This window comes from Molothrus aeneus, chromosome 15, assembly GCF_037042795.1.
Source record: "Molothrus aeneus isolate 106 chromosome 15, BPBGC_Maene_1.0, whole genome shotgun sequence".
In the NCBI taxonomy this organism is placed as follows: Eukaryota; Metazoa; Chordata; class Aves; order Passeriformes; family Icteridae; genus Molothrus; species Molothrus aeneus.
In genome coordinates this window covers 4,826,709-4,854,082 of record NC_089660.1, presented here as the reverse complement: position 1 = coordinate 4,854,082, position 27,374 = coordinate 4,826,709, and the positions used below count along the sequence as shown (strand labels likewise).

Sequence of the window (27,374 nt, the reverse complement as noted above, 5' to 3'; positions counted from 1 at the left end):
CAGTGATTTGTAACAATGCTTCATTGCATGGGAACAGCAGAGAGGAACCTCAGACCCTCCATCCCCTGCCAAAAAAAGCTTTATTTAAAGGAGCTGGTGGGGTGGAGGGGGTTCCCCTGGCGGTGCATGACCCTGTGCCCCTGCCCTGCAGCGCAAGGCCATCGAGCGCTTCTGCAGCGAGGTGAAGCGCCTGTGCCACGCTGAGAGGAGGAAGGACTTTGTGTCTGAGGCCTATCTCCTCACTCTGGGCAAGTTCATCAACATGTTTGCTGTCCTGGATGAGCTGAAGAACATGAAGTGCAGCGTGAAAAATGATCATTCTGCTTACAAAAGGTGAGAGGGGACAAAGTGGCGGGAATGGGGACAGGACTGTGCCTGGTCTGACCAGCAGTGAGGGCAGGAGGACATCAGGGCTGGAGATGGGGTGCTGTCCCAGGCTCTCTTTGTGAATTTAGCCAAATCTCTGAGCCCTGTTGTGTTTCAATTCCCTCTTGGTGAACAGAGCTGTGACGCAGGGGGGTCTGAGGCTGCAGTGTTGCTGCAGGTCAGACAGAGAGGGTGGGTGGTGACAGTCTCACGCTGGCTGAGTGACCCTTGGTGATGTTGGATTTGTCCCTTCCAGAGCTGCCCAGTTCCTGAGGAAGATGGCAGACCCCCAGTCCATCCAGGAGTCCCAGAACCTGTCCATGTTCCTGGCAAACCACAACCGCATCACTCAGGCAGGTCCCTTTTCTCTGAGCCACTGAACCTTCCATGGGTAGAGAGGAGCAGTGACCTTGCTGAGGCTGACAGCACCTCAGACCAGGCTGTGGCAGCAGCTCTTGGGTCTGTGCCACTGGCTCTCGTGGTCTTTTGGTCAGGCTGTGTAATTCTAGCAATGTCTCCTCATGTGTCATCCTGGGTGGCTTTGAAGGTCTCTGTGTTAAGACAAAGATCAAGGTCTAAAAGATGTAAGAAGAGCTCTGGGAGGTGAAGGTTCTGCTGGAACCCCATCCCCTGCAGCTGCATGGGGTCTGCAGCTCAGCCCCCATGGCTCTCCACACTTCACAGGCTCCATTGGTTCTGCTAACTAGTTAAAATATCCCAGAGACAGGAGTCAGACACTTTGCTCAGTCACCCTCCTTTGCATCTCATTGTCTGATGTTTGGGTGTTGTGATCAGTCTGAAGAGGAGATGTCCTGCAGAGGAAGGTTGTTTTTTCCAGGTAGTACCATGAGCTCAGTCTTCTGCTGGTAAACAGCATAAATGAGGTTTGAAGGAACCTCTTATTGTTCCACTCTTAATCCTTAAAATGTTTCCTGCCTGGTTTCTGCTGTTCCTCTGCCCATGTGGATAACGTGGCTTCTGTTGTGTTTCAGTGTCTGCACCAACAACTGGAGGTTATCCCTGGCTATGAGGAGTTGCTGGCTGATATTGTCAACATCTGTGTGGATTACTATGAAAACAAGATGTATCTCACCCCCAGTGAGAAGCACATGCTCTTAAAGGTGAGGTTGGGCCATGCTTGTGGGGCTGGGTCCTTGCATAGGTTCACTGTTGCTTTAGTAAAATGAAATTCTCTCCTATGACAACATCTCTCTTCAGTTTCTTGATTTTTTGCTCCTTTGGGCTGACATGCATCCCTTTCCTGCAGAGACAGTGCCCAGCACATGGTGGGTGAGAGCACTGGTGGGTGCCCTACATCCTTCAAGGCTGGAAGGGGTTTTTCTGTTGTGCATGGAAGTGCAGGATCATGGGCTTGACCTGTGTAACTGCAGAGGACATTGTAAAATCACCACCACGTTTTAACACAGAATTTTCTTCTTGATGCCCATTCCCTGCAGAAGGCAGATGCTCCCAGGTTTGTTTTTCTGGCTGTAAAGAGTCCTCAAGATAAACATGCCAAAATATCTCTTTATTTGGTGTATTTGTCCTTGCTGTCAGTCAGTTATTGGCAATGATTGCAGTCACTATTACCATAAAAACTTCATTATAAGGGCGTGAGTCAGCTCAGGTTCTCTGATGTGTGGGGAGTTTGACTCTGTAATGATTTGTACTGAATTAATAAGGGAGGGGGGAAACCAAACCAGGAAAATATTTTAAATTCTTCTCCAGGAGTAAACTTTTGCCTTTGGTGGAGAAAGCTTTTGTGTTGCTGTTATGTGGGAAGAGGAGGAACAAATAACCAAGGGAAGCATCCTGTGTTTTTGCACAGACAACAGAAGCAATCCATTGTGTGTCCTCTGCCTGCCATGTGCCTCCTGGCAGATACAGGCACATTTTAAACATTTCCTCATGAGGATCAGGTGGTAGCAGGAACCTGAAATGGTCTTTCCTCATGCTGAGTGATGGAGAACTGTCTTTGACTTGTGCTGCTGACTTCATGCTGATGAAACCTTGCCTTTCCATCTTCTCCAGGTGATGGGGTTTGGCCTGTATCTCATGGATGGGAATGTCAGCAACATTTACAAGTTGGATGCCAAGAAGAGAATCAACCTTAGCAAAATAGACAAATTCTTCAAGGTCAGTGAGCTGTCTGTGTGAGGCTGGTGTTTATTGCAGACCAGTGGATTAACAGCCTGTACCACTGCTGCTAGCAAAAAACAAACCACAGGAATCATTTACAGGTCCAAAACCCCCAAGGGCTGAGAAGCCATCCAGGCCAAAGGCTGAGGAGTGGAATTGCAGCAGGGTGAGGGGAGCAGTGCTGCCCCTCAGTGCTGCAGGGCTGTGGCTGCAGAGCTGGGCTGGCTCTGCAGTGGGAGCTGCAGCTCTGGCTGCTCCCTCCCTGCCAGGGGCCAGAGGATGGAGAGGCTGTTCCATGGGTGAGGGGAGGATGTGCCCAGCTGACATGGCTGCTGTCTCTTTGCACATCCCTGAGGCAGGTTTGCAGTCTCCGTGGTTTCAGGCCACCAGCAAACCTGGCTGGTGATGGTTCTGCTTCTCTTTCCTTCTGCAAGCTGCTGGGCTGAGGGACAGAGGACACAGCTGGCAGTTTTATTTCATGTATAAACTGTGCTCCCTGTGGCACAGGAAAAGCTTTTGGGGGAGTTTGTGTCAACTGGCACTTGGAGGTGCCCAGTGAGATCTTCAAAGGGTCACTCTGGTTTGATGAGCTGTTTTTGTCTGGTCTGAGATGTGGATTTTGAGGAAAGGCCCATGAAACCTCCTGGGTGTTCCCAGGGGCAGGGTGGGAAGCAGCCACACAACCTCTCTCTGCTGGAGCACATCTGGCCATGGTCTGATCACAGCTGGAGGCCAGGCTGCACTGCCCTGGCACCACTCGGCACAGGAACGGTTTGGGATTACCCTTTTGGTGGAGAGGAGGGCTGAGATCCCACACAGCACCTCAGGGAAGGTGGTGCCTCCTTTCCCCTGCTTCTGGGCACAGGCTGGGACTGGGAGGCATTTTGGGTTTGGAGCAGGTCAGCTGTAGGAGGCATGGTAGGATCTAGCAAAAGACAAATGTGTTGGTGGCAAAGAGCAGGAGGACAGCAGAAGAATTTCCCAGATGGAGCAGATGGAGTCCTTCCTGAGTCCTTCCTGAGTCCTTCCTGAGTGAGTCCTTCCTGAGTCCTTTATTAATCTTTCCCCTGAGAAGGAAAGATCAGTTTCTGTTACCAAGACTTGCTCCAGATGAGGGAAAATGAGGTGGTGATGATTTGTGGAAGGGCACAGAGGGCTCCTTCCCCTCACTCTTCCAGCACAGTGGGTTCTCCCTGGTACTTCCCCCAGAGGTGGGGTGAGGAGCTTGGATGAAGAGATTGGTGGTGGTGTTGGATAGAGGATGTCTCCCTGCTTACTGCCCCGAGGTGCAGTTTGTGGGTGATGTGCTGGGTGGGTGCAGGGGAGGGAATAGGTGAGCCCAGGTTTGATGGAAGGTTGGGGTGCATCCTCCCCTGAGCTGGTGGGGACCTGTTTACCCCAGTTTGCACCATTTCCTGGGGACAGCCCCAAGAGCAGGGGGCCAGAGACTCCATAACCTTATGGACAGGGCGATGATGGTTAAAAAACCTCCCATCACTGGGGAGACTGCTCTGCAAAGGTGATTTATCACATCATCCTTTAGAGTCTTCTGGGTTTTTCCTGATTCAGCTTTGCTAATTCAGCTAAATCTCTAAATCAAGCCTTCAGTGTAATCTGTAGAGTTTGGGCATCTTGGTGCATTCAGACAGGTTTGCTGTTCATTGCAAAGTGCTGTGGGCCATCAGAGAATGAGGTAAAAAACCTTCCATTGCATGGAGTAACTTTCTCCTTTCCAGCTTGGTTTCCATTTGCACTTCGCCATCTACTGTGGTCTCACCTAACCAGAAAAGTACCACTCCAAACTATCAGATCTCAATAAGGAAAGACCAACTACTCCTTCACTACATCTGCTTATTGCCTTCTGATTAAATTTCTAGTGGATTGCCCAAGAATTTGAGTAGTGATAATAAACTACCCCTTCATTTAAACCTTTTATGGAAGTGCCAGTGGGAATCCCTGATGACAGCATTACACATCCTGTGCACAGCTCAGCCTGAGAAACGAAGTGTGTGATAATAGGACAGGGAATTTTCCCCCATCTTCCCTGAATTTAGGGCAAAGCTTTTTGTAGCTGGGTGAAGTTGAAGCTTCATATTTTATTGATGAGCTGTCAGTAGCCCTTGGTTGGATTTTGTTTGCAGGTGGAAGTTTATTGAAGGAGGGACCTGTCTGAGCTTGAGTTATCTTCAGAGCACTTGGAATTTATTTCCCATCCCAAACCTTCTGAGATGTGAAGGGCAAGCAGAGCCATGTTACATTGCCTGTGTCTTTCTCTTCATGGAGAAGTTTTAAGACACATCACAAGCAAGTACAGTGCTGAGTCCCTGGGGAAAGCTGACACTTTCCTGGGTGTCCAGAATAGCAACATGCTGGCTTTTCATCCCTCTGTTCTCTTGGAGGATTAGGCTGGGAGACAATCAGGCCTGCTCAGGACCACACTTCTCTCTTCTTGTTGTAAAAAGATCCTTTCCTCTGCCTGGTTACAGCACTGAACCATTCTGGCCATAACCAGCCTGGTGGCAGTGAGCCCAGGGCTCCCAGGGCACTCACAGGGAGTGATTTCCTCCCACAGAAAGCCTTGTGAGCATTCTCAGTCATTTCCTAGGTGTGAAATGACCCTGGGTCCAGGTTTGCACTTTGCAAAGCTTCAGAGGTGCAGCATGCCTTTTTGGAGTCCCTTGAGTTGTGCTGGGGCCAGGCTCTCTCTCTCTCTCTCTCTCTCTCTCTCTCTTTCTCTCTCTCTGCCATGTTTCAACCATCTTTTGTTTTCTTTTCCAGCAGCTGCAGGTGGTTCCTTTATTCGGCGATATGCAGATAGAACTGGCCAGATACATTAAGACCAGTGCTCACTATGAGGAGAACAAATCCAAGTGAGTGCCTGCCATAATGTCTCTTGGCTTCTGTGTGTGTCCTGAGGGCCGTGGGGGCTGCAGCCCTGCAGGTGTGCCAGGCCTGTGCCCGTGTGTGCGTCCCTGTGGGGTGTGAGTCCGGCGTGCCAGCTCTGTGTGCCCGCGTGTCCCTCCCTGTCCCTGCATGGGGAGATGTCCTCAGATGGCCCTGGGGGTGCTGCCAGCTCCCAAGCTCTATGTAACCATCCCCTGGGAGCAGGCAGGGCTGGGAGGGGCTGGCAGGGAGGCAGGAGGAAGGAAGGGTGGCTGGTGCATGGGCTGGGGCAGCGCCGGGTGCGTGCGAGCTGTGTGAGTGTGAGCGGTGTCCCTGCTCTGGGGAGATTTTAATCCACACTTTGCACCCCAAGGACAAAATCCTCCAGAGCATGAACACAGCACTGGATCTCTGCAGTAGCCAGGGTGTCTCCTCTAGCTCAGGCAGGGCTCATGAAGAAGGATGGCAGCCATAAGGGTTGAATCAGAGGCTGAGATGCTCTGGAAATTGATGAACTGGAAAAGACTGAATGAGGCACTAACAACTGGATGTGGCACTCAGTGCTCTGGTTTAGTTGACGGGGTGGTGATCAGTCAAAGGCTGGACTTGATGATCTTGATGATCTTTTCCAACCTTAATGATTCTATGATTCTGGATATTGTGAGAGAAGAGCAGGAGTGGAGAGCTCAGGAGTGGCCTGGGCTCATGTGCAGTTTGCTGCTCCATCAGATGAATCCACAGACATTGTTTCAGTCACAGCAGGCACGTGAGAGGCCCCACCTGTGTTTGTAGCTTTGCATCACGCTCAGTGATTGCCAGGAGAATGTTGTTAGGTTTGGATATCCTTGGAATAAGGTTTGCAACCCTTGTGAGCAACCCTGTCTGAGCTATACCGGGCTGTAGTGGTGGGTGGCAGCCAGGCTTTCAGCAGGCAGTGGCCTTCCACCTGTGGGACTGACTTGGGTGGAAATCTGGTTTCTCTGGTGTCTCTGAGGAGCAGCCAGGCTGGGCTGTCTCTTCAGCAGGACAGGAACTAACCTGCAGTGTCATGGCTTCTGTTTGCTCGTCCCCTTCCACCCCAGAGGGTCTGGCTTCTCTGCCTGCCAGGAGCAGCCCTCCTCCCCTGCCCTCCCAAAAACTGGTTGAAAAGTGCCCTTTAATTGTTCAGGAGAGCTTTGAAAACAGCATGGCAAAACTCCTGAGCAAAAAGTTTTCAATTAAAATTGGGGAGGAAAAAGAAGAGGAAAAAAATATGATTTGATGAAATGTGAATTTAAAGAATACTTTTGAAAACTCTTTTAAAAAAGAGAAAAATTTTCTGAAGATTTGCTCCTTTTAATCCCAAATCATTCAGAAAGCACATTTCAACGAAACATGTGTCAGCAGCATTCCTCATTTTCTCATCTCAAAACCAAGGTAGCTCATGGGCTGTTTTACCTGTGCACAATTTTAATGTCTGTCTTTGAAATCTGTCTCACCAGGTCTGTGTGCCATGCCGTACTAACCAATGTTTCTTCCTCACTCCCTTGCCTTCCCAGCAAACTGCATGGGACTCCCAGTTCTAACTCTGCCAAGGTGCTTCCATGTGATCCCCATTTCTTACTAACATTGTTTTTGTCACTTTCTCTCCCTCCTTGTCTCCGTGCAAGTGGAATTAATTGGTGTTTTTCCCGCATGGCGCTTTGTCTCTGCACTGAGGAGTAGGTTGTGTGTGGCAGGGAGGGCTGGGGCAGCCCTGGCCAGTCCTGCTACCCTGCCCATTGTCCAGTGGGCAGCACATGGAAACGGGTAAGAGCCAAACAGGGGACTGGGGGAGGATGGATCTCACAAGGGATGATGTAGCCCAGCATTTCCAAGACCTTCTACTACCACAAATACTGGCAACAAGTGCAGTTAACTGTAGGGATATGTGTATATCCATATCAGGGGCAGGTTTCTCACTTTCCTTTTGTATGGGCAGTCTAAATTGGAGAACAGGACTATCATAAGATGGACAGTCATTTAGGGGGAAAAAAAAGAGTATAATCTGAACTCCTACATTGTGATGACAGAGTAAGACACGAGAATCTCACTGATAGACAATTGATTGCACAAAACATTTTGGTGGAGCCATTCTGGTTCTATATCTGGGGCTAATACATTACAGGGAGAAAGGAGATATTAAATTAAATAGACTGGTTTGTCCCATTCCTTCATACAGCTGTGCCTTTGGCTGCCTTTTTTAGGATGACATTACACACATGGTACATATGGGTGAATTCAAATGAAAATCTAATTCTGCTCATCGTTTGTACTCGCTGGGTTGTTTGTACTCGCAGGGTTGTTCGCTGAGTTGGCAGCATGAGCTAGAACCAAAAACAATGGGAGGGCTAGTTTTTTGCAGAGTTTTTCTTTGCAGGAAAAGGCAGCACAACCCAGACTTGGAGGGAGGACATTTCAGGGGATGGTTATTCTTAGGTTTAGCAGAAAGGATGCAAACGATGCAGGCCTTTCAAGTCCATCCTTCACTGAAAGTTTGTCCCTTGGTGGCCTGGGAAATTGCCGTCTCTGCCCTTGGGGTAGGTGAGCCCACATGGAGTGCAGCCTTCAGGGTGGATGGAGCAGACACATTCAGGCTGAGAGGTGAGGCCAGTGTCTCCATCCTGCTGTGTGAGACCACCTCTGGACACTCCACACACCAGAGAGACGACACGGGCTGACATTCGCCATGAGGATGAGGGTGGCGTGCCTGGAGCACGTTGAAGCGCAGAGAGCAGCTGTCCCTGGGCTGTCTGAGGTCAAGCTGTGTCCTGTCCTTGACACCCTTGCTCTTTTTGCCCAGGTGGACGTGCACTCAGAGCAGCATCAGCCCCCAGTACAACATCTGTGAGCAGATGGTGCAGATCCGAGACGACCACATCCGCTTCATCTCGGAGCTCGCGCGCTACAGCAACAGCGAGGTGGGTCCAGCTGCACCCTGCAGCCAGGGCTGAGGGGCACTGCTGGAACCTGGCTGGGCAGAATTTCAGACTTTCTGTGCTGGCAGGCACTGACCCCCAAGAGAACACTGCATTTGACCTGAGGCCGTGGAGGAGGCTTCCAAAAGTGAATGATAGAACTGCGATTGTGGGTGTGGAGTTTGAATGGAAGTGTGTGATATCACAGGGTGGAAAACTTAGAGTTTAAGGGTTTAGAATATAGTAATTTATAAAGCAAGATGGAGGTTTTAGGGTGGAGGCTGGTCTTTCTTCTTTGCCTTCTTCTTTACTTTCTTCTTCGCTTTCTTCTTCACCTTCTTCACTTTCTTCTCCATGGGTTTGGGTGGTTTTGTCTAATTGGATAGAAAAGTCTACATTGAGGGCACGGGTGGTTGGCTATTGGGTTAAAAGTAAAAATAATTTAGGTGTCATTTCTTAATTGGGCATTTTATCCTTAAAGAGCCTTGTAGAAAGAGAGACATGTGTCCAATTTTAGCTTGTTAGAGTGAAGTGCTGTAGAACTCAGGGTTTGTAGGACTGTAGCATAGATAAGAACTAATAAACATCTGAGTCCTAACAAGAAATACTGTCTCACACATTTAATCCCAACCTTGGCAAAAAGAAGCAAAGAATCCACTAATGGACAAGCCTGGGACACAGCAATGTGGCAGGACCATGGTCTGTCACAGATGTACAGCGAGGAGAGGTGAAGGACATGGGTGGAACAAGCTCCTCTTGATACAGCAATAAAAAAGCAATTTATGAAAGGCTCCTGCAGGTACAAAATCATGTCCACCAGGAGATCTACAGCGACAACTTCTGCTCCTTGACCACAGCTTCATTAAAATAACCAGGGAAAAAAAACTGGCAACTAAATGTTTATAATCAGGCATAAGTCAGAATACCAATGACTTGCAAATAGGGCTTTTCAATTACACAGACCTGTCAGTCAGGGCTTTGAGGAAAGTTCACGAAGGCATCTCTGTTCTTTTCATTACTGAATGCCAGTGCTCTCTCTGGTGCCATTGGGACTGTTTTTTGCACGTGTGATCCTCATTCATCAGTGTCAGTTTAACAAATCATAGCATTCTCAGGCGCTTCTTTTTTGGCATTTGTAAGAGCTTCTTTGAACTTTAATCAGTAAAGGATTCTCAAGGATTTCAGTAGTATTAGACCATTGAAAAGGAGTGGGAAAGTGGAATAAAAACAGTCAGTTATTTGCTCAGAGGTGACAGGTCAGACTCATTTTTTTGTAGGGAATTTGACTGCCTGTTTAAAAAGAGCCTTGCCAAGGTCCTTTTTCCTGAGGGATAGTATATGCTTTACTCAATTCTAGCTTGGTCATAAGGTCAGGAATTCATTTCAGGTGGGATTTGGGAGAGAAGTCTGTTGACTGAGTGAAGCCCCTGCAGCAAGTTGCTGATTGTAGCATGATGTGATTTCTTCCAGGTGGTCACTGGCTCAGGCCTGGACAGCCAGAAGTCGGATGAGGAGTACAGGGAGCTCTTTGACCTGGCTTTACGGGGGCTGCAGCTGCTGTCCAAGTGGAGTGCCCACGTCATGGAAGTGGTGAGTGCATCCCTGCATCACTGAAAGCAGTTTGGGGTGAGTCTGGGAGCAACTAAAACTGTAATGCAAACAATGATGGAAATTCTTAATTTGCCAAGTTTTGACCATATCTTAACACAAATCCATGGATATCAAATGCCTGTTATGACTGGCAGCCTCTCAGATAAAGAAAACCAATTCACTAAGTGATAATAAAGCCAAGAATGTCAAACTCTACTGATGTCTAGAGAATGTTCTCTTGGTATACGACCTATTTCAGTCTTTCTAGCCTATCTTCTTCCTCATTGCAATGTTGACATGGTCTCTTTCCATCTTCTAGTACTCTTGGAAGCTGGTTCATCCCACAGATAAATTCTGTAACAAGGATTGCCCAGGAACAGCTGAAGAGTATGAGAGAGCCACCCGGTACAACTACACCAGTGAGGAGAAATTTGCCTTTGTGGAAGTAGGTGCCACTTGCACAAGAGTCAGAGCCAGTCCAGGCTGGTTTCCTGTTCATGTTTCTCAGGCCAGGGAAAGAGAATGGAAGGGTGTTCTCACCATACTCTGCCATGTGACCCATGTTAAGGGATTAAGGGTTCCCACATCCCTTAATCTGGCCTGTGAATTGCCCCTGGCCAGTATTGGGTCTGTCATGGAGCCAGCTGATGTTGGTTTTATTGGATGTGGGGGGAACGTGAGAAGCTGCTTCCAGAAGTCACCCCTGTAGCTTCCTGTGCCCAAACTATTGTCACACAAGCCCAGAACAGGGAGCTTGCAGGGCAGTATGGTCTGGAGCAAGAGCAGCAGCTGCATCCAGGAGCTGTGCAAACACAAGAGATGCTCAACCAGTCCCCAGGACCCATCAGCTCTCAGCCAGGCTGTCTGTAAACAGTGGGAACAGTCCTCTGAGCCATGCTCTGGGAGGCCCTCACCTTCCTCCTGCCTTACACAGTCCAGGGTGGTTGGGATGTTGCCTTATGGCTTCCTCCACTGTGCTGTTGGGCAGGGCAGGCTGTGCCCTGTGCAGATGCAGCTCTGTGCAAGCTGCACCCACACGGGGACCATGTGCAGTTTCCTGGGATTGTGTGGCATTAAAGATACCAAGAGATCAGGAGTAAAAACAAGGGACAGGGGCCATTTGCAAGAAACTGATGGTATTATAATGCTTTCCTCAGCTTCTTGTGACCTGTAAAGCAGCTAACACCCAAAAATTAGCTGCTTGATCACCTGGCCTATGTTAGCTGAGTAGAATTAATTCAGTCCCGAATTCTCTCCATGCTGGATTTATAGCCCTCTTCACACAATGGAAAAACCGCATTTACATCTGGGTTTAACTTTTCCTTCAGGTGATTGCCATGATCAAAGGCCTGCAGGTGCTGATGGGGCGGATGGAGAGTGTCTTCAACCAGGCCATCCGCAACACCATCTACGCAGCGCTGCAGGACTTCGCCCAGGTGACCCTGAGGGAGCCTCTCCGACAGGCTGTCAGGAAGAAGAAGAATGTTCTGATCAGGTCAGTCTGTCCCTGAATGCAGTGCAAACCACATATATTTATTAGTGTTGTTACACTTTGTAATACACAAGCCCCGTGTATGCTCCAGTACACAAGCAGCCAACAGTCCTTGGCCAGCAGCTCCTCCAGAGGTAACTTTTGGGCATCATCCCAGCAATAGCAGCTGTGTATGATCTCACCTCAGGTACCTTTCATATGTGCACAGCCACAGATATTTTCATCTTGAAGTAAAATCAAACTTAAGCACTGCTCTCCCTCTCCCCTGCTCCAGTGTCCTTCAAGCGATTCGGAAGACGATCTGTGACTGGGAGGGAGGTCGGGAGCCTCCAAATGATCCTTGCCTGAGAGGTGAGAAGGATCCCAAAGGTGGATTTGATATTAAAGTCCCACGACGAGCAGTAGGACCATCAAGCACCCAGGTATGTGAATGTCTGTCTCCTGTGTGGGGAATTAATGGTCTTAGAGCCATGCAGGAGTCTCCCACCCTGTGGATTAGCAGCTGTTTCCGTGCTCTGTTCCACAAAGTCTTCATGCTGTTGTGTGTTAAATGTTGCTTTGGTGCCTAATTTGTTGTATAATTCCTAAAGCCTCTTCTTTAAGGGGTTTAACTCTCTTAACTCTGCAGGATATTGGCATATGTGTGCAGAGGGTGGTCACCACCTTGGAGAAGTGTTACTTTTTTGTTACCAGGACACCAAGGCCGTGTGTGATGGTGTCTGGAGAGTGGTAACTGAATGTCACCTTTTTTCCAAAGCTTTACATGGTGAGGACCATGCTGGAGTCCCTCATAGCAGACAAGAGTGGCTCAAAGAAGACTCTGAGGAGCAGCTTGGATGGCCCAATAGTCTTGGCCATTGAGGAGTTCCACAAGCAGTCCTTCTTCTTCACCCACCTTCTCAACATCAGCGGTGAGTTTATGGCGGGGGGAGGCTTGAACCCAACCCTTGCATGCTCAGAAAGGCAAGAGCAAATCAGCTTTGCTCCTCATTGACCTAAGCAGAAGATTTTCCTTGATTTTTCCCAGATGTCCTATTTCTGCCTGGTTTGGGCATGCCTCTGTGTAGTATTCATTATGTGAACAGGGCTCAGCAAGAGCAAACAGCTGCAGGTGGGAGATTATTTTCTAGGAGTGGACTTTCCTTCTGTCCCAGACAAATTGAGCTACTGGACACAGAAGAAGTCTCCCAGAATAACTCTTGAGCCATTCCAGTGTTCTCACTGGCCCTCTAGAGCAAAAGGGGTGATCCCTTCCTTCTTCTTGCATTACCAAGTGCTCAGGCAGTGTGGACATGGTCTGGGTTTAAAACCAGAGACATCCTAGAAAAATGTCCTGTACCCAAAAACAAGGCTGCAGCAGCTGCCTCCTGTGCCATGCCCTCACTGCCCTCCCCAGGGGGGTAACATGGACCCTCTGTGCATTCCAGAAGCTCTGCAGCAGTGCTGTGACCTGTCCCAGCTCTGGTTCCGGGAGTTCTTCTTGGAGCTGACCATGGGCCGCCGCATCCAGTTCCCCATCGAGATGTCCATGCCCTGGATCCTCACAGACCATATTCTGGAAACCAAAGAACCCTCCATGATGGAGTAAGGGCTGGTGGGCTCTGCTGGGACCGTGCATGTGCTGGGGTTTGGGATTTTGTTCAGGAAGAAGAGGAGGCTGGTGATGAGCAGTGTTTTTTGGTGTGGGAGGTAAATGGATGTTGCTTGCTCTGCTGTCACATGAATGGTGCTGTGTGAACACCTCATTGGCAGACACAGCGGCGACTTCCTGGCACTGGCACCTCTTCATGTGTCATAAACAGCAGCTGGCAACTGTTGGGATGTGGGCAGGACACGGTGGCACTGTCACCTGCACAGATGTGTCACCAAAGGGGGTGGGCCCAGGCTAAGCCATCTCAACTTCTTTTTGTATGTGGGATAAATGATATGAGGAATTGCTGTTCTGCAAGTGTAATCATCTTCATAATGTCCTCCTCATTAGGAAAACTTGGTTGCATGGGCATTGTCAGAGCACTCTCTAGAGTGAGGGCAGGGTGAAAGCTTTTTTGACGACTGAGAAGAAGCAAGTGTTGATTGAGCAGCTCATAATTAGTTCACTTCCAGGTTGGTTGTAGCTGCTTCCTGCAGAACCCAGGGATAAAGAGGGATTATTTGAGGGGCTGCAGGGGGTGGCAGTGATAGGCATGAAGTCAGAGAAAAGCCATTTTTTTTACATCAGGCAGGGCACGACGTGCACTGGCTGCAGTTTGTGCTGATAAGCTCCAGTGTTAATTTTAGATGTGGTCTGTGTTCTTGCCCTCAGGTATGTGCTGTACCCCCTGGACCTCTACAATGACAGTGCATACTATGCTTTGACCAAGTTCAAAAAGCAGTTCCTGTATGATGAAATTGAAGCTGAAGTAAGTTCTCTTCATCTTTATTGTATGGAAAAAGCTCACATGGGTCACACTGCCCTGTTTGATCCAGCAGTTCATTAGAGGCACCTTTCTCCTGAAAGAAATATTCCATCAGACTGAGAAGTTTTCAAGAAGATCAGCATTTCCAGAGACCCTACAGACTCTCCTGATTAAGGGCTTCAGCTCAGCTGTACCTGTAGGGAGCCATGGAAGCCAAAAACTGTCAAACACTGGGGACATGGCAGAGTCTGATGAGCAGAGGGTTTGAGACATCAGAGGAAAATGAGAAATTCCCTGAGAGGGAAGGGTGATTGAGGGTGGGGGACCAGGACCTGTAAGAACATGCAGAAACTATAAAGAGAGAAATGTAACTGCAATTTTCTGCTTACCTTTGGCAATGTGAGAAGTGCAGTGTGGTTTTAAGATAGTGTGACCTTTAATATATGTTTGTATTAAATGAAGGATCTGTGTTGGGTTGTATTGATCTTGCATGCGTAGGAAGGAGCTGTTCTGTGCTGGTGACACCCTCACCAAGTCTTGTTTTTTCTCCCCCAGGTGAATTTGTGCTTTGATCAATTTGTGTACAAGCTGGCAGATCAGATCTTTGCCTATTACAAAGCGATGGCTGGCAGGTAGGAGAGCCTGACTGCTGATGGTGACTGATGATATCACTGCATCCAAATTGCTGTTAACCAAAAGATTTCCCTCAGGGAGCAGCCACCGCAAGGAGAGACAACATAGATCATCCCTGTCCCCCAGAGCTGGCTGTCCATGCCAGACCGATGTAGATGGGGAAAATTAATTAAGGAGACACAGTTAAAAGTGAAAAAATAATTGGCATCCGGAGTAGCAGTCAGAGTACAGTTTGTGAGAGCTACAGAAAAGCAAACTGAGCTTATTACAGGCATGTCCTTGCTTGACTTCTGCTTCTGTACCAGGCAGAGGACTGGAAGCCTCCCATCTCTACAAAACAGGAATATGCACTTGTCCTCACCCTAGTAAAGCAGCAAGACTTGTTCTCCCCTTTGGGGAGATAGAACCTTTGTGGCATATCCTCCTTACCAGTTTAAAGGGCATGGATGAAATCTAGTGAGAGTCTTCTTCTCATGGCCCCAAAGGTGAACCAAGTCTTACATGTCTGCAAGTTCTGTCTCTAGGTCACATTTGGCCTTAGAGAAGGAGGACAATCACCATCACCAACCAAATGTTCCCACAGCAGATCTTCAAGGAGGGAGCACTCCAGGGGAACCACCCAGTACCTGGCCCTGATATCTTTCAGCACTTTTTTTTATCTTTTTGAATGTTTTAGCCACAAAAGACAAGCAGGGAAGTCCCCAGAGAACAACTCCTGCTCTGTCATTTAGTGTGCAGAGATTTCTTGGAATTCAGAGCCAAGATTAAAAGGGCTAAAACAACTCTGGAAAGACTCATAGAGAAGCTGATAGTGTAGTTTCTATTTTTCTGACGCTGCTTCCCTTTTTCAGTGTTTTACTGGATAAACGTTTCCGGGCTGAGTGCAAGAATTACGGGGTGATCATTCCATACCCACCATCCAACCGCTACGAAACGCTGCTCAAGCAGAGGCACGTCCAGGTACAGTGCAAGCAGCAGGCTCCAGTACTCATCACTCCTGGTCTGTTTTCCTTTTGGTGGTGGAGGGCATCCTAGCTGAGATCATCTCTGGGCTGAGAAGGGTTGAATCTGTTTGTGACACAAAAATGAGTTATGCTCCACATTTCCCTTGTTCCTTCTTAAGTAATCTACACTCAACCAAGGCACTTGTGCCACCACTTTCACATTTAAGCAGATTTTGAGGTTTGGTTTTAATTTGTGTGTGGAGTAAAAAATGAAATACCTTTTCCCCATCAATATATAACATGCAAATCTTTTCTTTTGCCAGTTGCTGGGCAGATCAATCGACCTGAACAGGCTCATTACCCAGCGCATCTCTGCAGCCATGTACAAATCATTGGACCAGGCCATCAGCCGCTTCGAGAGCGAGGACCTGACATCCATCGTGGTAAGAACTTCTAGTGACTCTGAGTATGAGCAGCGAGACTAATACACTGCTGGGGATGCACAGTCAACTGTCTGCTGCTTTGAGTTCCCCTGCAGTAGGTTTCATCCAGTCATGTATCTTCCTTTATGCTGCTCAGTCTTTACTGTTTCTGTTTATGCAGCTTTAATTGCATTATTATCAGACCATTAAGTCTCTGTGTAAATCATAAGGGACAGCAGTTAGACTTTGCAGAGCTCATATAAGAGAGTCCTGTAAACTGGGGGAAGAAAATGTTGCTTTAATTCCCAGCTGGATGAAGGTGGCTGTGACATTGTTCATATGTGTACAGGATTTTCTGTCTTTGATATGATACAGGAGCATCAGAGCCAAGCAGTGTAAAATTACCAGTTTCCACCTTTGGAGGATTCTGAGGTGAAAGCCAGCCAGTGCTCAGTGGGGAACAAATTAATTTTGCTTCCTGCAGCTTCACAAAGTACTGGACCAGGACCCCCTTGAGTGGAAGTGCAATTGGCCTTGGCGGCTGAGTTAAATTGATGTCTTTAGTTCTGCGTGCGTGTGGATAAAAAACCATTCCCCTGGCAATTAAATCAGCTGTTTCTGTTGCATTTTCTGCTGCTTTATGTGCTGCAGGAGCTGGAGTGGCTCTTGGAAATCAATCGCCTGACCCACAGGCTGCTGTGCAAGCACATGACTCTGGACAGCTTCGATGCCATGTTCCGCGAGGCCAACCACAACGTGTCCGCACCCTATGGGCGCATCACCCTGCACGTCTTCTGGGAGCTCAACTTCGACTTCCTGCCCAACTACTGCTACAATGGATCCACCAACAGGTGAGGAGGGACAGCAAGGCCACCTGGAGACCCTGCTTTTCTTTCCAGAATGTCAAACCTGCCACTTAAAATTGATGTGTATTGTGGAGAGGTTTGTGCTCCCTGAGGGATTCAACAGTTACTCTTAAAATGAATTTGAAACCCACCATCTTCCTTTGGTCTTGAAAATGTAACAAATTCAAGCAGCAGTTAGACAGTAATTGAAGTGGCTGAGGGTTGGTTAGCTCAGCAGGAGCTGCTCAGATATTGTTTTCTTGCCTGCCAAAAATGAGACAAAATCTCTGTTTTGGTAAGTTTTACACCACCAATAGATTGTGGCAGGATTTTGCATTCCTGTTGGTGTAGCTCAAGTGATGAATTCTAACTAGCCTGCAACTGCAGGTCATCCCAGACCATGCAGTGTCAGTTGTCCAGGCTCTGACCACCTCCCTCCCCATCTCCCTTGCCTGCTGCAGGTTTGTGAGGACAGCCATCCCCTTCACACAGGAGCCCCAGCGGGACAAGCCAGCCAACGTCCAGCCCTATTACCTCTATGGGTCCAAGGTCAGTAAATGAGCCACAACAGCCAGAGGGGTGGGGGTTGGAAATATTTATTTAGGAAGAGGAAGAAATGCAAGGACTGGTTCATTTACAGAGTGGTGGGTGTGAATGAGCAGGGTCACATTGCTGTGTGCAACCAAACAGACATGCAAGAAGCAGATTCATGTGCTGTTGCTGTTGTTTTTTCATATTCTTCTCCATAAAATGCCCGTGTTAGGGGGTGTCAGCACTGCTCTTGCTTGGTGTTGGCACTGAGACTGAATCAAATCCATCTAAATGCACAGGCAAGTGAGCAAGATGGTGCTCTGATGCAGTGATGCTCCCTAAGGAAGGTACCACTTCGGAAATCCCATTTTCTGTTCAAAATGGGAATTACTAAAATACTTGTGTGTGCACTACTTAATACTGACAAAAAGCTTTTTTCTCAGGCTGCAATGACTTTTTATGCAGGCATTACAAAGGCTTGGTCTGTGATGATAGTGGAGCGGTACTCAAGTGTGAAACTACTTGAGTGAAGTTTATTTCTTATGCACATTGATTGATGACTCTGAGGTGAACCTACAGCACTGATGCACATGAGCTAATGACACTACAGTCTGCCAAGCCTGGCTGTTCCCAGAGTGCTGACTTGGTTTCTTTTTTAAAAATCTTCAGCAAATGACAGTATTTTTGTCACTTGACAAAAATCTTTCTCCCTGTGACCAATGTCTATGCCTCGTGTTCTACCCTGGGACAGACAGCTGCCATGGACACACAGACAGTCCTCTTGGCAAGAGCTGGGGAAGAGCAGGACAAACCAAACCTCTAAGCAAGATTTTGTTTCCTTTTGCTTTCATTGAAGGCCATGCTGTGGCAGGATGGCCCTTTTATCATCACTGTTTTTATAGGAAAAAAAGCAGTGAGGGGAATTATAGGGGCTCTCCTTCACGAAACTGGAGCTCCTCATCAGCACAGCGGTCATGGGCACTTCCAGGAGCTCCTCTCTCAGTCCATCACTCAGTGGCTCCTCTGGTGAGCCACTTCCTTCCCCCACTTCTTCAGAGCTGCTGTCGGGGTGCTTCAGCCTGGCAGCCCAGTGGCAGCGTGCAGACCAGAACTGCAGGCAGCCGTAGGCCAGCAGGGCGAGGAAGCAGAGGAGCAGGAGGCTGCTCACCATCCACATGGACGTGGTGGGCTCGTGCTTGGAGCCGCCGAAAACCAGGGGGATTTTGTCCAGCGTGTGGAAGGTGGTGCAGTGGTTGCTGGAGGGGTAGGAGTTCTTGCAGGTGATGCAGAGCACGTAGATGGTGGAGGGCGTGAGGTGGTGCAGCACCAGGGAGCTGAGCGGGTGCGGCACGCGCTCCTCGCGGTGGAAGTTCTGCCGCAGGTAGCCGGCGAAGACGCTGTTCCAGTTGGGGCGGTACATGACGTGGTAGTAGTTCTCTGGGCAGGGGCTGCTCATGGCCCAGGACACAGTGGCACTGGTGTAAGTGATGTTGTGCACCTCGATGTTCATCGTGCCCCTGAAACCAGAGGCAGGGAGGGAGAGGCTCAGGTTTCTGATTCGTGTCAGGGCTCAAAGGATGCTGACATCGAAGTCTTTCCTTACTCTCCCTTGGACTGGACTCAAAACTATCCTACCTCACTTAGGTTACATGCTAAAATTACAAAAGACAAATCCTGCTGTTGCCCAGACTACTGTATCACTCTGCTTCATAACAAAAACATCCAGTTGGAGCACAGGGTATACTTTTTGCTCCAGTTGTATTTATTAAAAAATCTCTGTGACTGCTTGTCTGTATCAGTAGCTATTTTAGCTTTTTGATTCCCACAAAATAAAAATGATACTGCAAATGTGATTAGCATAAAGTGATTATTAACTATTAAAGCTATCTTAGCTTTTTGTTTCCCACAAAATTAAAATGATACTGCAAGTGTGATTAGCATAAAGGGATGATTAAACTAGCTCCAGCTTGCCTTGTGAAGCTGCCAGTCAACAGATATTTTGATTTTACACATAAATGCCATTTAGAAGGCTCCATAATGGTTAATTCACTGTTTTAAATTGTCACTGCATTTTCTGTACCTTCCTTGCTTAATAAAGTATAAACTCTTTCTATTCCTGCAGCATCTCACACTGCAATATCAGCATCTTAAATGTGAAATCTGTAGGTTGGTGAAATATAAAAGCAGTGCCTTTAGGGAAACACAAATATATGAATAGTAAGAACAAAGACAGAAAAAAGACACTGCCCGCCTAAAAAATTTAAACATTTAAACTGATTTGAGCCAGAGCCAGTGAGTAGTAGATGATGATCCCTGATGGTACAATGTCCTGTAGTTTTTTGATACTCTCTGGGCTGTGTTGCTGTTTAGTAACAGCCACAAATTACTTGAGCACATCACTCCTTTAGATCCCCAAAGTGCTCTCTGAGCCTTGCTGCAGGGTTCTCTCTCCTGGCCAGAGAGTGCTCAGAGCAGCCCCACCATTCAATTGAGCTGGTTTACTCATTCCTTTTTCCTCTCTCTCTAACAATAACTAACTTTCCTTTCATTCACTCTAGAAGAAGCTCTTTCTAATGACTGCTAATCTGTCCTTACACGAGGCTGCACATGCCCATGCTGAGCCCTCCCAGAGCCAGCACTTACCTCCAGCCAGGTCCTCAGTGGTGACAGAGGTGACAGGTCTGGTGACAGAGTGGCCTCAGTGCCTTGCCAGCACTCACCTCCCTCCTGCCTCTGCTAAATCCCTTCCCTGAACTCCCTCGTTTATACCCAGCTCGGGCTCCGTCATCTCTCACCATGGCAACCAATAGGAAAGGATGGGCAGGCATCTCCCAGTGATTCGGGAATGTTATCCCTAAAAGCTGCTGCCTGGGAGAAGTCTGTGTCTCCAAGGCAAGAAAAAACAAGCCAGGTAGATTTTTTGCTGGTTTATATGGGTTTTATTTTTTCACTGTATCCACAGTCCCCCACAAGAGCATCACTGATCCCCAGCAGGCTCTGGGGTTACAGACACATGGTGTGAAATCTGGGATCCTGACCTGTGGTTCCCATTGCCTCAGACTCTGTCTTTAATTCTGGGATTTCTTGCACACTTAAACTACTGATTTAAGTTAGAGCTATCAGCAGTACATTTTGATCCCTGATGGCAGTGCAATTTCCAATAGCCTTTTAATATTTTCTAAACTGTGTGATGGGAGTGGGAATTGGCTTTTCAAAGACTTTCACCTCCTGCTGAACTGCATGTGCTCTTCTTTGAATGCCTCTGATTTACAGAGAGCTTGGGGATGTGCCCTGTCAGTCTGGTGAGAGGGCAGGAGGGAGAGGCAGAGCCAGTGCCTGTGCTGTTCAGGGGAGCAGGTTGAGCCTGTGGCCAGGAGGGGACAGATGGGCCTGGTAGGGAGAGGCTCTGAACAAGTGACTTGCTCCTCTCTAAAGCCAAAATGTGCTGGAGAGGAACTTTCCCAGAAATGTTGATGCTGATTCTGGAGTTACTCATTCCACTTTCTAAGACACTCTCAGCTGTTGCACTGAAATTAGGTTGGCTGGGAGCCCTGACTTGTCTTGGGCTGTGTGCAAGTTCTTTTTTTGTCTCTGAGTATATTGCTCTTTCATTAGCTCTTCATTTTTCCAAGGGAATTCTGTAACTATCAGTACTATCTGTTATCTCTCTTTCTGTTCAATTTTATCAGATAAAACTCTCCCTGCCTTTCCTCAGGTGAGTTCAGACAGGTCTGAGTGATGGCCGACAGCAAGGTCACAGACATGGAAATAGAACTGGGGTTTGATTTGCTCCATTTGTTGCTAAACCTTCTCCAGAGCATTGCTGGTCACCTCCTGCTGCTCCTAAAGCAGCACTGAGGCCTTGCCCACATGCTCACAATTACAGATGGCTGTCCCTGGGACCTGGGTGCAGGGTGGGCTCTGTGGGACACTGGGAGCTCTGCCCCATGCTGTAAATCCCAGCCTCCCATCCCCAAAACCTGCCCTTTTGGCCCCAAACCAAGCATGGGCAAACCTCCCCAGTGTCTCCAGCAGCTGCTGCTCGCAGGAAGTGTCAGGGTCAGGCTTTGCTTTGGTCCTCTGAGGGGTCAGAAGTGGCCACTGAGCACGGGGGAGGGAGCTGTGCTGTGCTGTGCTGTGCAGCCAGCTTGTGCCTTCAGCTGCTTTGTCTTAAAATACCCACTGGTGTCATTTTTGACATCCTACAGTCTCTACCCCAAGCTGTGTATCTCACCCTTAAATGGAGTTATATTTTTAATTGCTGGCAGAGCATTATTATTAGACACAAGCCTGCTGTTAGTGCACTGGGTGGCTCTGCAGAGAGCTCCAGGAACCCACCTCATCCTGCAGACAGGCAGGCGTGAATCATCCTGCTCATCTGCAGCCAGTGCACATCCTAAAAGGTCTCTTCTCCCAATCAGCCTAATTGCTGAGACCCCCACTCAAGGGAGGAGCTGGTTGGGAGCTGCTCTCCAGCCCCTTCATCCCACTGAGGAGTGAGGGAGTGCTGCCAGGTGGGGGCTGCTGGCTGCCTGTACAGCCAAATGTCAGCCCTGCTGTGGGAAAATCCTGACCAGCTGCACCACAGCTGGTACCAGGGGTGGTAGCCCATCCCAGGGGAACAAGGCACATGCAGACAGAAGTCCCCTGGCCATGGAATAGCAAAGACCCATCCAGAAATTAATGTGGATTCATGAGCCCACTGAAATAAGGATTTTTTTATTCTCCCAAGCTAGGATGAGCTAGTGTGTTGAGTCTGGGGAAATAACAGGGTAAAGGAGCCTACAGGGAATTATGGAAGGAAGGTGCAAGGAGCCATCTCTGGCCCACTTGGATCACCCCTACAGCACTCACTTCTGATGACACCTGGGGCTGGGAAAGTGCCTTGCAAAAGTTAAAGCAACAAAAGCAGTGGGAGTGTGGCTGGGCTGGGGCCCTGGAGCACTGACTTCCCTCTGGAGTGGTCATTTTGGACATTTGGCAGATGTTCCAGGTTGGGCGTTACCTGGTGTTTAAACAGAAACAGTTTTCAAAAAAAACACATTGCAGTTTTTCACATGTATCAGGGTGCATAACCAGTGGCTTTGGGTCTGTCTCTGATTTTTAAAGACTTGGTTATCTGAGGATGCAGACAGAAGCCTAATTGAGGTGCTCAGTTCTCTTAAGAGCTGGTATCCAAGGAGCTTTGGAAGTAGGCTTCTGTCTGCCTAAATAATTCTTAACTCTGACACATACCCACATACTCAGGGCCCTTTTTTTTTTCTTTAAGTTTTGATGGGAGAGAAAGGTCTTGCTTATTGTGAATGAGCCTCCAAGGCAGTCTTCCTGCACTTAATATTGTGTTTCAGGGCTATTTGCACCTACCAGGAACAAGAGGTGAAATTACTTTTCACAGAAAATAGGGGACCTTCTAGCTGAGCCTTATTTCTGCTGGTTCAAAGAGCACTTAGGAATTACGGCAGGTAACAACCTGCTGGACCAGGTCTGTAGGGCTGTGACAAAATGAGGGAGAATTAATTGATTAAAGTAACTGACAAGTCTGTAAAAGCGTGGTCAGTACACTGGTGAAATTCTGTACCTGAGAGCAAAAGAAAATACTTTTCCAATTTTTAGCCAATGACTTTGTAACCCATTAGCAGCTCAGATGAAGTGTTAAAAGTAAACCTTGTGGAGTGAGTCAGGAGGGGAGGGTGACAGGAGCCTCCAGCTGGGGCTGTTGCAGCAGTGGTGGAGCAAAGACAACATTTTGCCCTGTTCTGGTACCCCAGCCCTTGCTCCCTTTCACCCAAACCTCCTCAGTGCCCTCATCCCATCACTCCCTTGGCTCCATTACTGGCAGGAAAGGATCCCTGTAGAATATGTCTGCATTATCCACAGGAAGGCATTTGGGATTCAGTCTAATTTGTTTCCTTATCTTTGTTTTACCTGTAGGTAAGCATGAGCCCAGGGTTAATCTGTGTTTTGCTGGAAGGGCACTGTGTGCCAGGATCTTTTCTAGGATGGCTTTTTTGCTGTTCCCTGAGGCTGAAGTGGAGATGTCAGAGGAGGAGAGTGCAGCCCCTCTGCTGGGCTGAGTTGTGATGCCAGCACTTCCATTGCAGAGCCCTCTCTGAGCATGTGGTGTCTCAGCTAAATCTGATTCTCAGTACTTCTCTGCAGAGCACACAAGTGAATTAATTCCCCCTACTTCTCTTTGCCTCACACCAAATGGATCCTGTAAATGTTCCAGTAATGAAATGTTGCAGCAATTTCCATGTTTCCAAGATGACACTGATAGAGTACATTCCTGGAAATCACTTTCTGTTCTCTGCCGCTAAGAATTTTTGGGGGCAATGTCCTGGGTACCATTCTCCCCAGACCAGTGTCAAGTTATTACCCTTCACACAGACCCATGGGATTTCTGTTAAGTAGAGGCTGATGTAAAGCTTTGCAGAATGCAAAAAGGATCTTTTCTGTGTCACTTCCATCTGCCCTTAAACTCAGCTGCCTCAGTTCCTGCTTTTCTTGATAAGCCTCATTTAAAGCAAGTGCTCATAGGGGAAAAAAAATCTGTCTGCTTAAATGTATGTAAAACTTTTCATTTTAGTGGGGAACAATTTGATTTTGAAGAGGCAAAGGGCCACTGAACTGAAATACTTGATTGGGAGTGTATGGGAGAGTAAATTACCTTGGAAATGGAAGTGGTGTTGCTACATAGGAGGGTAATAAAACCTTGTGACATGGCAGTGTTGAGGTTAGAGTATATCTGAGCACAGAGGAAGAAAAGCAATCTCTTCTACAAGAAGCACAAGTGGGAATGGCCATCAGTATTATTTCTTCTCCTCCTCCTTAAAATTTGTAGTGATGGAACATAATACTGTGATAAGAGAATTACAGGTCTGGTGAAGAACTACAGGTCCTGTAACTGTCACCAATTCCAATTTGCAGCCTCTCAACATCGCCTACAGCCACATCTACAGCTCCTACCGCAACTTCGTGGGGCCGCCGCATTTCAAGACCATCTGTCGGCTCCTGGGCTACCAGGGCATTGCTGTGGTCATGGAGGAGCTGCTGAAGATTGTCAAGAGCCTGGTAATTCTGAGCCTGGCCCTGGTGATGGAGAAACCCCAAAGCTTGGATGGGGGCAGGCAGTGTGGGCGTTGGGATCGGGTTGTTGGCGTCGGGGCACCGTCGTGTGTCTTGATCCACGCTGGAACACTTGGAGCCATGGGCTGATTGTCACTGATAGGAATCCCAGTGATACCTGTGGGATGGTGGAGTGTCTCAGCAGGATCAGACAGCACTCAGCACAAAGATTTTATGGTTGACTAAATGGAATTTAGTGCATTATCTCATGCAATGTATCAACAGGGTGCAGGTGTGTAATTCCAAATGACAGTGAGGGCTTTAAGCTAAGCAGTGTGCTCTGCTCTAATCCATGTGTGTCCAAAACATCTGATCTGCAGAAACTTGCTCTACATGAATGTAAATTCTTTATTAAACTCTTGAGTATCCAGGGATCATTCCTCAGGTGGAAGGAGCATTTCCTGTGCTAGGGAGTGAGTCCTTTGGCAGCTCTGGTGAAATGCTTTTTGGGTTTAAGCACAAGTCCAGCTGCATCTAAGACTAAGCCTTGTTTTAGATTTCAGCTGCAAACAATGCAAACACAGCAAGCTGTATTTTGAAGTAAAAAATCCATGCAGCTGGGATTTATTCTTTGGAGGAAGCTGTAAAAGCACTCTGACTCCATACACTTGGGCTGAATTTCATATTTGAGTGAAATCCAAATTAAGCAAGTTCTTCTCAGACTCCAGCTGAAGTTTCATCCTGTGCTGTCAGATGTGGACCCATGCACAACCAGCCTCTTTCAAAACCAGTGCCAGGAGACCTGGCATTCCAGTTTAACCTCCCTTTGTCTCCAACAGCTGCAAGGCACCATCCTGCAGTACGTGAAGACTCTGATTGAAGTAATGCCCAAGATCTGCCGCTTGCCAAGACATGAATATGGCTCTCCAGGTGGGTGCTGCTGGTAGGATCCTTCAGCAGGAGCTCAGCCACGTGTTGCTGCAGCATTTACTCAGGCCCACACTGATGGTTAATCCAGGCTGGGCACCTGTCCTGCCAGTGCCACTTGCAGCCAGGTTTGCTGGGACACTTTCAGCTGCTCTGCTGTTGACACTGGAACATGTATAGGAAACCTTTCCAGGCAATCTCCTGCTGGAAATTTCCTTTGGAACATATAGATGGCTGATAAGAGAATGTCTTCTGGTAGCCTCTCTTATGTTTTCAGGATTCTGTAAGCTTTTGTGAGTTCACTGGTATTTTTTAAATGCTCTGTTTAGTTGGTGAAGAGATTTTTTTGCAGCGTGGCTGCAGTCAAAAACTGTGGCTGCTGTATATGAGCCAGCACCAAGTCATCCATCACAGTCTGGAACCTCTTTCCTCCTCTGATGAAGAAATCCAGGGAGTTTAAATGACTTACTCCCTATTTCCCAAGGCTTACTGAAAGCAGGATAAGACACTGCCTGTTAGTTCTTCCCAGTGCCAGTCTCTGTGTATCCATTTAGCAGCTGCAGTTTGTGATTAAGGAAATACCAGACACTGATCATCTTTTCATCCAAATTACCGGGAAGTGATTCCAATCTCTTTCCGACTGTCCTTCCTTCTCTTTTAAGGAATCCTGGAGTTTTTCCACCACCAGCTGAAAGACATCATTGAGTATGCAGAGCTGAAGACTGATGTGTTCCAGAGCCTCAGAGAAGTGGGCAATGCCATTCTCTTCTGCCTCCTTATTGAGCAGGCTTTGGTAAGGCAAAACCCCCACACCAACATCGTACCTGAGATTTCCAGCTCAAGAGTAGAAGTGCAAGTGGGTTCTCCAGCAGAAGAGTTTGGGAAGTGTTACTTTCCAGCTTCTCATGTTCTCAGGGTCTCTCTGGGGCTGTGTTATTGGAGTCTTTGGGCATGTCCATGGGGATGTTGTGTGTTGGCACTGGGTCAGGCCTCTGGGATGGCTGAATCTGAATACTGGAAGATCCAGATTTCATTCTTGGACTTCAAGCTGCCCCTTGTTTGTCCTGCTTAGAAATAAAAGCAGCTGGAGTTAATTTCTAGATTGTAAGCTCTCTGGGGCAGGGCTCAATACTTTTTTATATACATATTTGTACAGTGAAAAGTAGATTTGATCCCTCTGCTCTCTTGGGGTGCCAGTGCAATGGAAACAACCTGGTTGATTGTAATGGTGGAATGGATAAAGCAGTCCAACAGGAAGGAAATCTGCTGATGATATATGTCCTAGGACATCTTCACTGAAAATTTGGCTGGAGTAACAACTTGGTATTGCCCCCTTCACTGGAGTTTTAAACATGCACAAGTCTCTTGGCTCATGTGATGCCCTTACTAGTGTGGGGCAAAGGCTGTGGCTGAGTGCCACTCATCTTTTTAGCTCCTAGTTTTTCACATAACAAATTTACCAAGCAATGAATTTATTTCATAATTTAGCCCAGAGCCAACTGAGGAGTGCTCAACAACACAACTGTACATTAAATGAGCATACTGTGTCATAATGGTTTGGGCAGGGTTGTTTCGGATTTTCCAGAAATATTTCAAAATTACTTCCCTAGCATAAGACAGAATTTCCAAGCAAAACCGGGAGTTTTGTTCAGAGCAAAGTCATAAGAAAGTTCAAAGATTCCAAGTTTTATCTGGTATCTGGCCATAGAGCACAGAGAAAACCAAAAGTCTCTGCATGTCCTCAAAGTGGATATTTCTGCCCTTTCTTTTGCATTTTAACTCCAGATCTAGAGACTTTTAATTCTTGGTGTAGTGTATCAAACACATTCAGTGAGCAGTGGTTGCATAAGATGAATACAAGAGATGTGTATCACCCAGCAGCTTGGCTGTTATAGAATTTTATAGAATGACCAGAGTTCCCAACTTTACTCTGGCAGTTTCTGTTCTTTTTGTGGCTTTGTCAGTGCTTCCTGCTGTTCCCAGTGTTGGGTTTTTCTGCTGGATGTACTGCATTTGCCTTTCCTATCACATCTTTAATGGGACACTCAAGGGACATGGTGATTTCTTTAGAAATCCTTCATTTCAATGCAGAAATGTTCCTTCAGTCCCAAGAACTGTACATCAGCAGTGTACTGGCATTTTAGAATAGCAGAAAATAAAGATGATGGGAATTTGGGGTTCCTTTAAGGAAGGCTGCCCACCAAA

General features: G+C 47.7%; 2 protein-coding genes across 4 annotated transcripts in view; one reads left to right on the top strand and one right to left on the bottom strand.

Annotated features, from left to right (window-relative positions):
* CYFIP2 (cytoplasmic FMR1 interacting protein 2) overlaps positions 1–27,374 on the top strand; it is a 50,294-nt gene that overhangs the window by 10,717 nt on the left and 12,203 nt on the right. For 2 of the 3 annotated variants that reach the window (XM_066560292.1, XM_066560291.1), the window contains exons 6-26: positions 152–333; positions 623–719; positions 1,359–1,487; positions 2,398–2,502; positions 5,284–5,375; positions 8,210–8,327; positions 9,795–9,914; positions 10,234–10,359; positions 11,243–11,409; positions 11,681–11,828; positions 12,164–12,317; positions 12,834–12,990; positions 13,709–13,805; positions 14,358–14,434; positions 15,287–15,395; positions 15,703–15,822; positions 16,453–16,652; positions 17,108–17,195; positions 24,105–24,248; positions 25,082–25,172; positions 25,832–25,962. In XM_066560292.1, the coding sequence (XP_066416389.1) occupies positions 152–333; positions 623–719; positions 1,359–1,487; positions 2,398–2,502; positions 5,284–5,375; positions 8,210–8,327; positions 9,795–9,914; positions 10,234–10,359; positions 11,243–11,409; positions 11,681–11,828; positions 12,164–12,317; positions 12,834–12,990; positions 13,709–13,805; positions 14,358–14,434; positions 15,287–15,395; positions 15,703–15,822; positions 16,453–16,652; positions 17,108–17,195; positions 24,105–24,248; positions 25,082–25,172; positions 25,832–25,962 (2,652 nt within the window). The remainder of the gene's footprint in view (positions 1–151; positions 334–622; positions 720–1,358; positions 1,488–2,397; positions 2,503–5,283; positions 5,376–8,209; positions 8,328–9,794; positions 9,915–10,233; positions 10,360–11,242; positions 11,410–11,680; positions 11,829–12,163; positions 12,318–12,833; positions 12,991–13,708; positions 13,806–14,357; positions 14,435–15,286; positions 15,396–15,702; positions 15,823–16,452; positions 16,653–17,107; positions 17,196–24,104; positions 24,249–25,081; positions 25,173–25,831; positions 25,963–27,374) is intronic. The other variant, XM_066560293.1, reaches the window with a different exon arrangement.
* Positions 17,227–19,945, bottom strand: FNDC9 (fibronectin type III domain containing 9). Its single transcript, XM_066560294.1, has 2 exons — positions 19,821–19,945; positions 17,227–18,694 (listed from the first exon to the last, which is right to left on the bottom strand). Exon 2 carries the CDS (start codon positions 18,685–18,687, stop codon positions 18,025–18,027), a length of 663 nt encoding a protein of 220 aa, XP_066416391.1. The 5' UTR covers positions 18,688–18,694; positions 19,821–19,945; the 3' UTR covers positions 17,227–18,024.

Excerpts from the sequence above, each read along its gene's own strand:
- FNDC9 (XM_066560294.1), bottom strand. The coding sequence starts at position 18,687 with ATGAACATCGAGGTGCACAACATCACTTACACCAGTGCCACTGTGTCC.